At 40.5% G+C, this 16,779-nt stretch overlaps 1 protein-coding gene across 6 annotated transcripts in view; it reads right to left on the bottom strand.

Moving 5' to 3' along the window:
• The window catches only part of atp11a (ATPase phospholipid transporting 11A), a 113,503-nt gene that overhangs the window by 49,234 nt on the left and 47,490 nt on the right, over positions 1-16,779 (bottom strand). For all 6 annotated transcript variants that reach the window (XM_061889878.1, XM_061889879.1, XM_061889874.1 and 3 more), the window contains exon 2: positions 88-210. In XM_061889878.1, the coding sequence (XP_061745862.1) occupies positions 88-210 (123 nt within the window). The remainder of the gene's footprint in view (positions 1-87; positions 211-16,779) is intronic.

Raw genomic sequence — 16,779 nt, 5'->3', positions numbered from 1 at the left:
TCTAAACTGTGCGTGTGTGTGTGTGTGTGTGTGTGTGTGTGTGTGTGTGTGTGTGTCTTTGGACCTCGTGAGTACATTCTCACTGACCTTGGAGGACACTATTCGGTTGTCTGGGAATCTTTGCTGTATGAAAGCTTCAGCTCCTGGGGGAGGCTCCTTGTGCCCGATGTAGATTGTCCTGCTGTCCACCCAGTTCTCCTCACCCACGCACTGTGTGGGTGGAAAACAGACCACAAATCAATTATTCCAAGACAATTTGTGAACAAAGTTGGGATTTCTATAGTGCAAATTCTGCGAATGACCGACAAGTTTGAGACAACTTTAAATAATCAACAGAATCCCGTGACACTGACATTTTTTTTTTTTTTTTTGCAAATGATCAGGATGAATGTCATTTCTCCTCAATGAACAGCAGCTTTTGTTTTCACGGATACACAGAGTTGTGTGTGATTTGGACTGGAATGCAGAATATGCAGCCACTCACGCACAAACATACATGTATACGGACACAGTGGATTATGAGGTTATTTCCGAGTGTCTGTACTTTCCTTCAAAGGATACAAAAAACAAAAACTTTCTGAATCTGAACATAACTAGGAAGAATAAAATACTTTATATACCCTGAAGTGTAGCTATCTGAATTAAAGGGATATTTACCATACTTTGTGCTTCTCCTGGCTTTTTCTTGAATCTAATCATTCTCAGGTCCTCACAATACTCCTGACCTTGTGTTTCTTTAACGCGACGAACTGTATGTACAACTTGAGCATGGAAAGAGGTTATAGTGTGCAGAACATTCGAGCTGTTCAACCCTGAAACATGCAAGTCAAATGTTTAAGCAGAACAGGACGTGTATAGACAGCACACTTTTATGGCCAACTGGAGTTTGGAAAATGTTGCTCATTGCAGCTCATTACAGAAGGTTTTGCACTGTATATTAGGGGTGGATGTATAGTACCGATACCAAGGTAGGGCTGGGTGATTAGGTAATCGTGATCCATAATCCGGATACATTTCAGGCCGATTAAGGGGAATAGCTTCTAGCATATATTGGTTTGATCAAACAAGGCGGAAATGTCCGTAAAGGCAGCCAATCAGAGTCGACATTTTCAGGTTTCACTTCCGGTTCCAAGGTCCTACAGATATAAACAATATTTAGGTCGATCAAGTTGAATAGCTTCTAGCATATATTGATTTGATCAAACACGGCGGAAATGTCCGTAAAGGCAGCCAATCAGAGTCGACATTTTCAGGTTTCACTTCCAGTTACAAGGTCCTGCAGAAATACGCAATCATTGACATGAACGGACTGACAGACATTGGAGCTGAACGCTCAGATAAAGGCAGAGAAATAAATGTTGGTCCTGACTTGAAGTTGTCATGCTTAAGGCCCGAAAAATTCAGTGTTAACGGAAGGGCGGATGGAAACACGGAAAAGGCCCGTACAAAAGGCATCTACCAATAAATGCGGAAAGTCTGGGAAATTATTGCAATGTGACTGAAATGCTGTCATCCGTGAGGAAAAGGAATGTTTGTCTGGGGAAATTGTGTTCATGTGGACCACGCACTTCACTATCAATCCCTTCCATTGAGCGGGGCCAGCACCCGAGACGGCAGGCCTCTATCTTTCTCAGACTGCGGAATACTATCACACAGACCTTGAAGCAGTTACCTCAAACACACGTGTGCGAAAAAACATCAAATCTAAATCCAAAATAAACAGCCAAATACTTCCCTAATGACTTCTACTTGTCAGATAGTGATGCTTTTTTGTTGTTGTTGCAAATTTCTGTCTGGAACTTGCATGGCAGTAGTTGGCGTGACCCCAGGATGCGGAGACAGGAAGCAACTTGTAGTTAAAAAGAAGGTGTAATGTGCAAAACTACATCATGAAAATTAGTCACAATATACAACGAAACCAGTGTCGCTAAGAAGGCGGCACTGACCGATAAACCCTCCTGATTAGTAATCAGAGGCAGGTGAGTCCCCAGATCACTAATCAAGAGCAGGTGTTTTTACAAACAGTGGGAAAGTCACTTTTTTTCTCTCCCTTGATATGCATGGAAGTCATTAAATGAAGCAGCAATTAGTATGCCATCCATATTTGCTGTCTGAAGATTTATTTGAAATTAAAACACAGACTAACTTCTAAACTATGTTCTAAACTAGGGGTCTAAGATACGCGGCCCACGGCCAAATGCGGCCCGCGAGACGTTATTTTGCAGCCCCTACCTCAATATGAAATTTTACTGTTAGCGCGGCCCGTGAGTTTTATTTGAATGCCGCTTGAGAGCGTTGTGTTATTTGGGTCCAAAATGCCTATTTCTACGTTCTGGGTTGCCTACCCCTGCGTCAGTGGAAAAGCGGCAAATAAGTGAAAGTGACAGAAACGTTGCCATGGAGACTAGGGTTTTCTTACGTATCTGGCTGCAGTCACACTGTGTCACCTGTCCGTCAGTAATAACAGTCCCCAATAACCTGGACCAATTCAAACAGTTATTTGTTTTGTTTTTTTGTTTAATTTGCATTGCTTCACACGATGAACACTACAGATATTTCTATATGACACCGGATAACACTCCGGGAGCGGTCACTTTTTTTGCGCTCACTATCCCGGCGACCGCCGTGTTGGTGTAGGGACGGAACGACACACATTGCAGAAAAAACATTATTCTCCGTACATCGGCTAAATACAAATATATTCCACAACCTCAAACATGTCTTTTTCAAAGCTTGCAGTGAAGGGAAAGGTTTGTGATGATCAAAGACAATTCCAGGAAAAGTGGTAGATGCAATATTTATTTGGTGAGCACAGGGCACCCCGACGTGTATTATTTGCACAGAGAAAGTTGCTGTGCATAAGGAATACAATTTAAAACGCCATTATACAACTATACATGCTGAGGAATATGCAACATTTTTTTTTTAATATTTTATTGCGGCCCAGCCTCACCCAGACTCCTCCCGTCCAAAGGCAAAACCTAGTAACTCACTTCTAGCTAATTTTGAGAACACAAAGGAAAACCAATCTATCTTGATGCTGTCTTACAAAGATCTACAAAGTCATCAAACGTATAGATGTTTTCTTGAGCTTTCATTTTCTTGCCGATTGAGCCATGGATTGAATCTGCTCTCATGAACGTGTGCCCTTTCTCCAGATATTTTATCACAATCTCGGGTGGGCCCCATTCTGCGTTTGCACATTGGGCAAGAGCCGTGTACAGCATCCAGTTTTTATTTTGACCTCCACAGTTATCTGCCCAAAAGAGTATGCAAGTGGAAGAATCAAGAACAATACATTTAATGAAGGTGCTTGCAACGTCCTGGGCCAATCTTCCAAATATCCCCTCGTGCCATAATATCACATAATCAGGTTGACCGTCAGGCCCCCGTTCGTGCAAATGTCTCATTAAAGACAATAAGGCGACTGACAAAGAAGTTCCAATTGGTCCCTTGAGATACTAGGTTTTTCTGTTGTATCAACGCGGTTATGTGGTAGTTGCTAGGTCCTGCCATGCGCGTAACAGCTTACTTACGGAACAAATTACAATATCGCATACACTAATGTAAAGCATATCACTTAGGAACTCCAAAATTATTATCAGCTCAGTTTTGACCAAAATTGAGTTACTGGGTTTTGCCTTTGGACGATTCTCAGAATGTGCTTGTTCTATTTTTAAACAAAGAAAACAATCTGAAGTTGTTTTTTATTTTTAAGTTATCGTGCCGTAATTTTACCAGTTCGGCCAACTTGGGAGTAAATTTTTCTCCATGTGGCCCCCGATCCAAAATGAGTTTGACACCCCGAGTATACTGTACATGTTCAAAATAAACTTCAACCAACCAACCAATAATTCACGATTGCTCACGGGGAAACCTTACAATGTATTAAATCCGTAATACATGGATACTGTAAGAAATTGATTAGCTGGCAAGGTATTGTGAAGGACATAAAATCCCATATTTTTACCAAATTTATTTTGAAATGCCAATGTTGAAGCTCCTCTTAGATACACATAAAAAAGGTTTTTGTGAAATCCCCTAATGTTGTTTGGTGATAATTTACCTACAACATTAAACATTATGTCCCTACTGGTCCGATGTTTCTTAAAAATGTCGTGAAAACAAAAATAAACCTAATGCTTTGTCCAGGTGATTACTGACATATATTATTCATGTTCAAGTAATTTTTACTGCAAATGAGTATCAGCTCCAAATATCGGTTACCGGCCTCCGTTACTACTAATAATCGGTTTCGGGCCTGAAAAAAACATATCAGTTTATCTCTAATTCTAACTACTGTAGACTTTAGATTTTCCTTTTATTTTCATTCCAGTTTGATGATCCATTCTCCACTCCATGACTGTCATCTCTCAATGGCTCCCTTCTTTTCATCTCTCGGCAGGAAGGCCTCTAAGCTAATACTAGCTCTCCTATTGATTGTGTTCTGCTTCCATCCGCTTCAAAGCTATTTGCACAAAAGCCTGTCTGCGTTTAAATCTAATCAAATGGCATCCTTAGGAAATAAAATGCAGCTTATACTATAAAAGCCACTGGCGTGACCTGGGATCTTCAGCATTTGGGCGTAACTGGAGACAATCGGCTATTCGGAACCCTGGTAATCTTTTCGAGCTGCGTTTCATGTTTCAGGACGTGGCGGCTTTCAGGAGTGTATTTATAGTTTGAGGGGAAGCGTGTGTGGTCAGAAGAGAAGAGGAGATGGAAGATGGGAGCTTGCAGACACACACACACCAAACATGTTGACCCTCTCCTATTGTTCTTGACAATTAGGTTTCCTCTCTCTCTTCGAGGCAGCATTGCAAGCAGGACATTGACCCGCCCACTCATTGAAGGCCCCTTCCTAAAACTGTCTTGGAAAAAAACAAAAAAAATATGGATATAGAATAAATCTTTGTCCGCCCAAGTTTCTGCTGAATCTTAATTGGTCATTTTACAATAGACTTCCTTGAGACAAATGTATTGTTCCGTTTTTGTGGGAACTCTTTAGCCCTTTACTGTCGTTGTTGTTATGTACTAGGAATTCACCAATAGATCAGCCACAGACCAGTGCCGTTTGATTTCCGTGAAAAATATGTGATAAATCAATGCCGATTAATGCCTTTCTATACTAAAAACTACTTTTCCATCCATCCATCTTCTTCCGCTTGGTGGAGGTCGGGTTGCGGGGGGAACAGCCTAAGCAGGGAAGCCCAGACTTCCCTCTCCCCAGCCACTTCATCCAGCTCCTCCTGGGGAATCCCGAGGCGTTCCCAGGCCAGCCAGGAGACATAGTCTTCCCAACGTGTCCTGGGTCTTCCCCGTGGTCTCCTACCGCTCAGACATGCCCGAAACACCTCCCGAGGGAGGCGTTAGGGTGGTATCCTGACCAGATGCCCAAACCACCTCATCTGGCTCCTCTCGATGTGGAGAAGCAACGGCTTTACTTTGAGGTCTTCCCGGATGACAGAGCTTCTCACCCTATCTCTAAGGGAGAGCCCCGCCACACGGCGTAGGAAACTAATTTCGGCCGCTTGTACCCGTGATCTTGTCCTTTCGGTCATGACCCAAAGCTCATGACCATAGGTGAGGATGGGAACGTAGATCGACCGGTAAATTGAGAGCTTTGCCTTCCGGCTCAGCTCCTTCTTCACGATCGATACAGCATCTGCATTACTGAGGACGCCGCACCGATCCGCCTCTGGATTTCACGATCCACTCTTCCCTCACTCGTGAACAAGACTCCGAGGTACTTGAACTCCTCCACTTGGGGCAGGGTCTCGTCCCCAACCCGGAGAAAACTACTTCTCCCCTCTGCTTTTATTTCTGGTCACAGCTAGCAGCTGACTATTTATGTCTATTCACAGTGCAGAGAGCAGCTCCCCGCTGGAATTTGCCGATCAATCTGCCACCGATCAGAATCTGTCTTTTTGCGTCGAAATGCCGATGTATACCTCTTAATGCCAATCACAAATGCAGATCCCCTCTGGCTGACATTGTATTAATTTAAAGTCCCAATGATGACAAGCGGCTGGCAGCTAATTATGGGTCTCCGTACACAGTGTGGAGCCGTTCTCTTAAGGCAGACCTGTTCAACTGCCGGCAAAGCTTTTAATTCGGCCTGATGAACATAGCCCAATGGGCTTGATGAAATCATTCAAAAGAAGGTTGCTCACGCATGTGGTACTCCCGCCACCCTGCAGGGGGCAACAGCAATGCATATGTGTCACGATTAAGCAGAAGTGGGGTGAGTAAGAAGAAGATGCCACTATCCAATGTGAAATCTAAATAAATCGCATAAATCTGACTTTTATACAGCGACAGGACAACATAGTACGAATGTATTGAAATTGCTGACTTTGTGATGTCGTTTGTAGTAGTGGTTGTGTTGTTTTTTTGTCTGTTTAAATCTGGCGATCAAATCTTGTTTAATACATGCAGCGGTAAATTTGACCAGTAGAGGTAAAGAGAGTAAAGCTCCACCTTCGGTTTAATTATGTTGAGCCACATCTGTCCAATGTTCGCTAAGGATGTTGTATTACTACATGTATAAAAATATTTAGTTTTTGTTAGTTTTAGTTAATGTATTAACACTAAACATTCAATTTTATTTATGCAAAATACACAATGGACATTATAATTTTGTAATTGTAATGTTTATATGTTTAGTCTTACAAACCTAAGTAAAGGAAGACGTGGAAAGAAATAAAACTGAAGAAAGAAAATATTTCAAAAGAAGGAACGTCAATCATCAACAAAACTTCTGTTTCTTCTGTTTCTTCATTGTGTTAACTAGCGGTCTAGCTGCACACGCTGGAAACAAGCGGTGAGGGCAGAATAATTGATTTATTGACAGTGCAGTGCGAAAGCCGATGTGTTTACTCTGCAATTAATTAAACACACTCTCAAAGGAATATAACCGGCAACTGAGGCACATTCTAAGGAAACATCCAAATTTTGATGTCTGGCCCCTGAAACTGCGGCCCTCTTCATTATGTAGTTAAATAGCCCTTCCCCAATAGCTAAGCCAGTAATAATCACTTCCATTATGGCAATCAAACTGCATTTCTTAATATCTATATAACATTATCCCTGGAGGATGCGACTAAACATGTTACACACTGAGAGCAAGCTCGAAGAGAGCATTCTAATAGTTAAGCTTACCGCTAGGCTCGATTTAAACAACTCAAGAAATAAGTGTTTTGGAAACTTTAAGAAGTGTACATGAAAGCGCTTTACAGCAGAAAGTAAGCAGTTATTAACAAGTAGAATAATAAGAGGTTAGAGAGAGGATAATAAAACATCAACTGTTTGTGTGTCAGCATTGTCGCGGGAAGTGCGCTACACATAAGGGAGGGCGGATCATCCATAATTTGGTAAATACTTTTCAAATTTTCTTGTAATCAAACAATATCTTCACTAGATTAAATAGAATTTTTAACTGACATGGTTCGACTGTCATCTGCAGTCTTCTTCAGAAGGGTCACCTGACCACTGTGACGTGTTGCCTATCAGGCAAACCTGTCAAGTCCACCTGGTGGGTACAGTCTGGTCCATTGTCCAACAACCTCACACACCCAAAACAATATGATCACTTCACAATCTATGTGAAACCTTTCAATCCGGTTTCAGGGCAAATCACTCGACTGAGACAGCCCTCGCAAAACTGACTAATGATCTATTGCTAACGATGGACTCTGATGCGTCATCTATGTTGCTGCTCCTCGATCTTAGCGCTGCTTTCGATACCGTCGATCATAATATTTTATTAGAGCGTATCAAAATACGAATTGGTATTTCAGACTCAGCCCTGTCATGGTTTAACTCTTATCTTACTGATAGGATGCAGTGCGTCTCCTATAACAGTGTGACCTCGGACTATGTTAAGGTAACGTGTGGAGTTCCCCAGGGTTCGGTCCTTGGCCCTGTACTCTTCAGCATCTACATGCTGCCGCTAGGTGACGTCATACACAAATACGGTATTAGCTTTCACTGTTATGCTGATGACACCCAACTTTACATGCCCCTAAAGCTGACCAACACGCCGGACTGTAGTCAGTTGGAAGCGTGTCTTAATGAAATTAAACAATGGATGTCCGCTAACTTTTTGCAACTTAATGCCAAAAAAACGGAAATGCTGATTATCGGTCCTGCTAGACACCGACCTCTATTTAATAATACAACTTTAACATTTGACAACCAAATAATAAAACAAGGTGACTCTGTAAAAAATCTGGGTATTATCTTCGACCCAACTCTCTCCTTTGAGTCACACATTAAAAGCGTTACTAAAACGGCCTTCTTTCATCTCCGTAATATCGCTAAAATTCGCTCCATTTTGTCCACTAAAGACGCCGAGATCATTATCCATGCGTTTGTTACGTCTCGTCTCGATTACTGTAACGTATTATTTTCGGGTCTCCCAATGTCTAGCATTAAAAGATTACAGTTGGTACAAAATGCGGCTGCTAGACTTTTGACAAGAACAAGAAAGTTTGATCACATTACGCCTGTACTGGCTCACCTGCACTGGCTTCCTGTGCACTTAAGATGTGACTTTAAGGTTTTACTACTTACGTATAAAATACTACACGGTCTAGCTCCAGCCTATCTTGCCGATTGTATTGTACCGTATGTCCCGGCAAGAAATCTGCGTTCAAAAGACTCCGGCTTATTAGTGATTCCTAGAGCTCAAAAAAAGTTTGCGGGCTATAGAGCGTTTTCCGTTCGGGCTCCAGTACTCTGGAATGCCCTCCCGGTAACAGTTCGAGATGCTACCTCAGTAGAAGCATTTAAGTCTCATCTTAAAACTCATCTGTATACTCTAGCCTTTAAATAGACCTCCTTTTTAGACCAGTTGATCTGCCGCTTCTTTTCTTTCTCCTATGTCCCCCCCTCCCTTGTGGAGGGGGTCCGGTCCGATGACCATGGATGAAGTACTGACTGTCCAGAGTCGAGACCCAGGATGGACCGCTCGTCGGGACCCAGGATGGACCGCTCGCCTGTATCGGTTGGGGACATCTCTACGCTGCTGATCCGCTTGAGATGGTTTCCTGTGGACGGGACTCTCACTGCTGTCTTGGAGCCACTATGGATTGAACTTTCACAGTATCATGTTAGACCCGCTCGACATCCATTGCTTTCGGTCCCCTAGAGGGGGGGGGTTGCCCACATCTGAGGTCCTCTCCAAGGTTTCTCATAGTCAGCATTGTCGCTGGCGTCCCACTGAATGTGAATTCTCCCTGCCCACTGGGTGTGAGTTTTCCTTGCCCTTTTGTGGGTTCTTCCGAGGATGTTGTAGTCGTAATGATTTGTGCAGTCCTTTGAGACATTTGTGATTTGGGGCTATATAAATAAACATTGATTGATTGATTGACTTCCAAATTGCATATATTCTTGGGACTTTCCTTTATATGGTCACCGGAAAAATTCACACTGACACACTCAAGCGCAGGGGTCACCAACCTTTTTGAAACCAAGAGCTACTTTTTGGGTACTGTTTAATGCGAAGGGCTACCAGTTTAAAACACACTTAGATTTTTTTTCCAGAAATAGCCAATTCGCTCAATTTACCTTTAATATATATATATATAAAAATGGGTATTTCTGTATGTCATTCTGTCGTACATTTTTTTTTCTTTTACGGAAGGTTTTTGTAGAGAATAAATGATGAAAAAACACTTAATTGAATGGTTTAAAAGAAGAAGAAAAAAGGAAAAAAGGAAAATTAAATTTTGAAACATAGTTTATCTTCAATTTCGTCTCTTTAAAATTCAAAATTCAACCCCAAAAAAAGAAGAAAAAAACTAGTTAATTCGAATCTTTTTGAAAAAATTTTAAAAATAATTTATGGATCATCATTAGTCATTTTTCCTGATTAAGATTAATTTTAGAATTTTGATGACGTGTTTTAATTAGGTTAAAATCCAATCTGCATTTTGTTAGAATATACAACAAATTGGACCAAGCTATATTTCTAACAAAGACGAATCATTATTTCTTTTAGATTTTCTAGAACAAAAATTTCAAAAGAAATTCAAAGGACTTTGACATAAGATTTAAATTTGATTCTAAAGATTTTCTAGATTTGCCAGAATATTTTTTTTGAATTTTAATCATAATAACTTTAAAAAAAGATTTCACAAATATTCTTCGTCGAAAAAACAGAAGCTCAAATGAAGAATTAAATTAAAATGTATTTATTATTCTTTACAATAAAAAAAAAAAAATTGTCAGGAAAGAAGAGGAAGGAATTTAAAAGGTAAAAAGGTATGTGTATAAAAATCCTAAAATCTTTTTTAAGGTTGTATTTTTTTCTCTAAAATTGTCTTTCTGAAAGATATAAGAAGCAAAGTAAAAAAATAAGTGAATTTATTTAAACAAGTGAAGACCAAGTCTTTAAAACATTTTCTTGGATTTTCAAATTCTATTTGAATTTTGTCTCTCGTAGAATTAAAAATGTCGAGCAAAGCGAGACCAGCTTGCTAGTAAATAAATACAATTTAAAAAATAGAGGCAGCTCACTGGTAAGTGCTGCTATTTGAGCTATTTTTAGAACAGGGCAGCGGGCGACTCATCTGGTCCTTACGGGCTACCTGGTGCCCGCGGGCACCGCGTTGGTGAATCGTTGAGTCTCTCCAGAAAAGAGGAAACGGGGTTTAGCTTCAAAGAGGCGGCCAGAACCAGCTGCTATTTTCACTTCCACTTTCCAATTGTGTCTACAGTATATCAGGGATCCCCAAACAAATTTAACTCGGGGGCCAGATTGGGTTACAACGGCAACGAAAAAATAAAAAAAATATCAACTGATTATATAGAGTCGTGGTCAAAAGTTTACATACACTTGTAAAGACCATAATGTCATGGCCGTCTTGAGTTTCCAATAATTTCTTCAACTCTTATTTGTTTATGGTAGAGTGATTGGATCTCATACTTGTTAAGAAAAACATTCATGAAGTTTGGTTCTTTTATGTATTTATTATGGGTCTACTGAAAATGTGACCAAGTCTGCTGGGTCAAAAGTATACAGACAGCAATGTTAATATTTGTTTACATGTCCCTTGGCAAGTTTCACTGCAATAAGGTGCTTTTGGTAGCCATCCACAAGCTTCGGGTTGAATCTTTGACCACTCCTCTTGACAAAATTGGTGCGGTTCAGCTAACTTTGTTCGTTTTCTGACATGGACTTGTTTCTCTCGCATTGTCCACACATTTAAGTCAGAACTTTGGAAAGGCCAAACAAAAATTTTATTTCTAGCCTGATTTAGCCATTCCTTTACCACTTTTGACGTGTGTTTGGGGTCATTGTCCTGTTGGAACACCCAACTGTGCTCAAGCCCCAACCTCCGGGCTGATGATTTGAAGTTGTCCTGAAGAATTTGGAGGTAGTCTTCCTTTTGCATCGTGCCGTTTACTCTCTGTAAAGCACGAGTTCCATTGGCAGCAAAACAGGCCCAGAGCATAATACTACCACCACCATGCTTGACGGTAGGTGTGGTGTTCCTGGGATTAAAGGCCTCACAATTTCTCCTCCAAACATATTGCTGGGTACTGTGGCCAAACAGCTCAATTTTTTTTTCTCATCCGACCACAGAACTTTCCTCCAGAACGTCTTATCTTTGTTCATGTGATGATGTCAGATGAAACCCAAGACAGCCATGACATGATGTTTTTTACAATGTTTATGTAAACTTTTGACCACGACTGTATATATACTGCATATATACATATATATATATATATATATATATATATATATATATATATATATATATATATACATTTTTTTTTCTTGTACTTTCTGTCCCCTCCTATATATCCAAAGATTCAATAAAGTCAAATACAAATAAGCGGCAGCACAGTGAAAGAGGGGTTAGTGCGTCTGCCTCAGAACACATCAAAGATAAATAAATAGGAATTTCCCGCTGGCCGGATTGCGGATGCTGGCTTGCTGGCCGTAGTTTGGGGACCCCCCGGTCTATGTGATATCGTTGCTAAGGCAATAGTTTCCATATTTTGTTTGTCATTCTCCCTTTCAGCAAGAGGAATAACTACTTGTCCCTCTATGTTTGTCTTCACAGAGAATGAACACTGCATTCAGGCTGAGTAATATACAAGTCAGCGCTGCATGACACCTGCTGTGTAAAGATAACACAGAGGAAAGCTGAATCACAGCAACACAGTGCACAGATGACGACTGTTTCTACACTAAAGCATTGTTACAACTGATGGCCACAACCCCCTATCTCTTTATCTCCAGCTCCCCAACAGGCCGCGTCAGAGACAACAAGTCAACAAACGCAAATGATGGCAGCCTGGTCTCCCTGATACTGCCACACACACATTTATACAACCTTTTTACACCTGAATGAATCATGAAATGACCGTGTTGTCTTTCTTCTGCCAAGTCTGAAAAATTGTACTTCCGTAAATTAGAAAGTAATTAAGAGCTACAGTGAATGTACAAACCCTGTTTCCATATGAGTTGGGAAATTGTGTTAGATGTAAATATAAACGGAACACAATGATTTGCAAATCATTTTCAACCCGTATTCAGTTGAATATGCTACAAAGACAACATATTTTATGTTCAAAATGATAAACATTTGTTTTGCAAATAATCATTAACTTTAGAATTTGATGCCAGCAACACGTGACAAAGAAGTTGGGAAAGGTGGCAATAAATACTGATAAAGTTGAGAAATGCTCATCAAACACTTATTTGGAACATCCCACAGTTGTGCAATTGGGAGCAGGTGGGTGCCATGATTGGGTATAAAAGCAGCTTCTATGAAATGCTAAGTAATTCACAAACAAGGATGGGGCGACCGTCACCAATGTGTAAGCAAATTGTCGAACAGTTTTAGAACAACATTTCTCAACGAGCTTTTGCAAGGAATTTAGGGATTTTACCATCTACGGTCCGTAAAATCATCAAATGGTTCAGAGAATCTGGAGAAATCACTGCACGTCAGCGATGATATTACGGAACTTTGATCGCTCAGGCAGTACTGCATCAAAAACCGACATCAGTTTGTAAAGGATATCACCACATGGGCTCAGGAACACTTTATAAAACCACTGTCAGTAACTACAGTTGGTTGCTACATTTGTAAGTGCAAGTTAAAACTCTGCTATGCAAAGCAAAACCCATTTATCAACAACACAAAGGAACGCCGCTGGCTTCGCTGGGCCCGAGCTCACCTAAGATGGACTGATGCAAAGAGGAAAAGTGTTCTGTGGTCTGACGAGTCCACATTTCAAATTATATTTGGAAACTGTGGACGTGGTGTCCTCCAGAACAAAGAGGAAAATAACCATCCGTATTGTTATAGGCGCAAAGTTCAAAGGCCAGCATCTGTGATGGTATGGGGGTGTATTAGTGCCCAAGGCATGGGTAACTTACACATCTGTGAAAGCACCATTAATGCTGATTGGTCTATACAGGTTTTGGAGCAACATATGTTGTCATCCAAGCAACGTTATCATGGACGCCCCTGCTTATTTCAGCAAGACAATGCCAAGCCACATGTTACAACAGCGTAGTTTCGTAGGAAAAGAGTGGGGGTACTGTCTTGGCCAGACTGCAGTCCAGACCTGTCTCCCATTGAAAATGTGTGGCGCATTAAGAAGCGTAAAATACGACAGCTGAGACCCCGGACTGCTGAACTACTAAAGCTCTACATAAAACAAGAATGGTAAAGAATTCCACTTTCAAAGCTTCAACAATTAGTTTCCTCAGTTCCCAAACGTTTATTGAGTGTTGTTAAAAGAAAAGGTGATGTAACACAGTGGTAACAATGCCTTTTCCAACTACTTTGGCACATGTTCCAGCCATTAAATTCTAAGTTAATTATTATTTGCAAAAAAAAATAAAGTTTGAACATCAAATATCTTGTCTTTGTAGTGCATTCAACTGAATATGGGGGGAAAAGGATTTGCAAATCATTGTCATCTGTCATCTAACAATTTCCCAACTCATATGGAAACAGGGTTTGTAAGTTAACACTTGGGAAGCTCTCAGGCTCCGTAATACACGTTTAGTCAAGATCTTTTAGAGATTTTTCGGAAAATTACTTTTTTTCAATTTATTTTTAATTTTTTACTACACACAGCATTTGGTGTTAGTGGGTTTAGAGCAGGGGTGCCCATCACGTCGATCGCGAGCTACCAGTCGACCGCGAGCTACCAGTCGACCGCGGGGGGTGTGTCAGTCGATCTCCAGCCAGGCTTTTTAAAAAAATAGACCTAAAAATTAGTGATCATCAATCTTCACCAAGACGTCACTTAAATGACATTCACGGTACCGGAGGGTCTTGTGAGATGACGCTGGCTGCTGCAAGATCCTTATTATGAAAATATGACCGAGAGGAAGGCGAGAAACACTTTTTCACTTGTGCACGCCAGCTTTCTGAGGGATCGCTTGTGCACGCCAGCTTTCCGAGACTCTGTATTTAGTTAGCGCAGGCAGCATGAAGCAGGGCTTTTATTGTGAAGATAGGAAATGTGCAGTCGCCCTCTAGAGTTTTGACGGAAGGGACGGCGCGAAAGTCTGTTGAAATAAAAAGTGTTTCTCGCCTTCCTCTCTGTCATTTTTTCATAATAATGAACTGGCAGCAGCCAGCGTCTTCTCACAAGACCCTCAGGTGCCGTGAATGTCAATCAAGCAAGCTACGGAATTTGCCGCCAATGTTTTTCTTGTAAAGTGTATGGAAGCTGGATGAATTAGATGCCAAAAACCAACCACTTTCATGTGGTATTGTACAGAAACGACAACTTTTTTTCTCCTCCATTTGAAAATGTGGGCGTTATCATCATTACTGTCTGATTCCAATCAATGCAAGTCATCAGAATCAGGTAATACACCAACCTATATTCTTGTCTTTGTGAAAGAAAGACATCTATATGTGTTACACATGCTTGTATTATCATTAAACACATGTAACTTGTTTACAAAAATGTCTCTTTCATAAATAAATAAATATAAATGATATATATAAATGAGGTAGATCCCCTCGAGTTGGTCAATTGAAAAGTAGCTCGCCTGCAGAAAAAGTGTGGGCACCCCTGGTTTAGAGTAAAAAATAATTTCTGAAGTAAAACTTGGATTTTTAGAACACTTTTATACATCAAGTATTTTTCCCGCCCTGTGATGAGATGGCGACTTGTCCAGGGTGTACCTCGCCTTCCGCCTGAATGCAGCTGAGATAGGCTCCAGTACCTCCTGTGACCCTGAACTGGACAAGCCGTAGAAATGGATGGATGGAAGTATTTTCCCCACTAGAAATAACGGACAGTTATCAGGTACAATGTCAAACTGCTGACATCATCAAACTTGTAAAAACTGTACAAGCAATATTTGAAGTAAAAAGGTGACAATGCAATTTAAACATAATGGATGTAAAATCCGTTTCTTCAGTCTTGAGATAATTTGGCCGGGGGGAAAAACTGCCAAAAAAAACCCTAAAAAGGTAGTGATGTCACGGTATCAAATCTCACGGTATGATATTATCACGGTATTAAGACCATGGTACGATATTATTGTGGTATATGTCCAAAAAAGCTTGGTAAAAATGTCATTATGTAAAATTAAGTTTCAGGAATGTTTAGGATAAACACACTTACTGTAATTGAACACAAACATAATGTTAACATGTTCTAATCATGTTTATTACTAAAAAGAAGTATTTTGTTTGTGCAAATAATTGTGCAGGAACATCCACTGTTTCAAGTAAATATTTAAAAGAATGGCTTACAGTTCATGTCTTTAAAGTAGACTGTGTTACTTGTAATTTGTTACAATATCCAGTGTAACAAATGTAAAACAATAATGTACAGTTTAGTGTCTTTCAACTTTTACATTATGGGAAGCAGTGTCCTCTACCGTGGTCATTTTTTATTAGAGTCTGGAAAATGTTGTGAAAATTGTACTTACAATATTACTTTTAATAATGTAAATATCTCACAAACTGATGTTTGGCTTTGCTAACTTCAAATATCTTTTCAGTGTGACGGTTTATGAGGTGGCAACTTGTCCAGCCCTGCTTTCCGCCTGATTGCAGCTGCAATAGGCTCCAGCACCCTCGCGACAATCGAGAGACAAGCAGCAGAAAAATACATGGACATATCAAAAAAAAAATTTGTGTCAGACCTATTTTGGGGGGGGTGATTTCCTGTCCGGCGGTACGACGAGACCGGCTGGCTCTGTGTCGCCTTGGAAACTTTCTTACCTCCGCCAAAGAGGTTATGTTTTGGCCTTGGCTTATTTGTCTGTTTGTTAGCAACTTAACTCAACCAGTTAAAGACAGATTTAATGTCCAAAAAAACACAATTCATATTATCTACGATGAGTACGAACATACTTCACTTCCTGTTTACGGCGTTCAACCAGCCCCGTGCTGCGCAGAGGATTCTAGAAAATGTAGTTTATTTACAGATCCGGCCAATGCTAAAACACCAGGAAAAACTACACTCGCCAAGTTTTTTTTCAATACCATCACAAGTCAGTATTATTGACAAAACTTTGAAACCGAAATACGGCGGCATTCATAATACCGTTATAGCCCTACTAAAAGTTAAAGTCAAGTTAAAGTACAAATGATTGTCACACACACACTAGGTGTGGTGAAATTTGTCCTCTGCATTTGACCCATCCCCTTGTTTACCCCCTGTTAAAGACCTACTGAAACCCACTACTACCGACCACGCAGTCTGATAGTTTATATATCAATGATGAAATATTAACATCGCAACACATGCCAATACGGCCGGATTAGTTTACTA

The sequence above is a fragment of the Nerophis ophidion genome, linkage group LG27 (genome assembly GCF_033978795.1).
Source record: "Nerophis ophidion isolate RoL-2023_Sa linkage group LG27, RoL_Noph_v1.0, whole genome shotgun sequence".
NCBI lineage: Eukaryota > Metazoa > Chordata > Actinopteri > Syngnathiformes > Syngnathidae > Nerophis > Nerophis ophidion.
The sequence above is the reverse complement of the archived record's forward strand: the minus strand, read 5'-3'. Positions and strand labels throughout refer to the sequence as shown.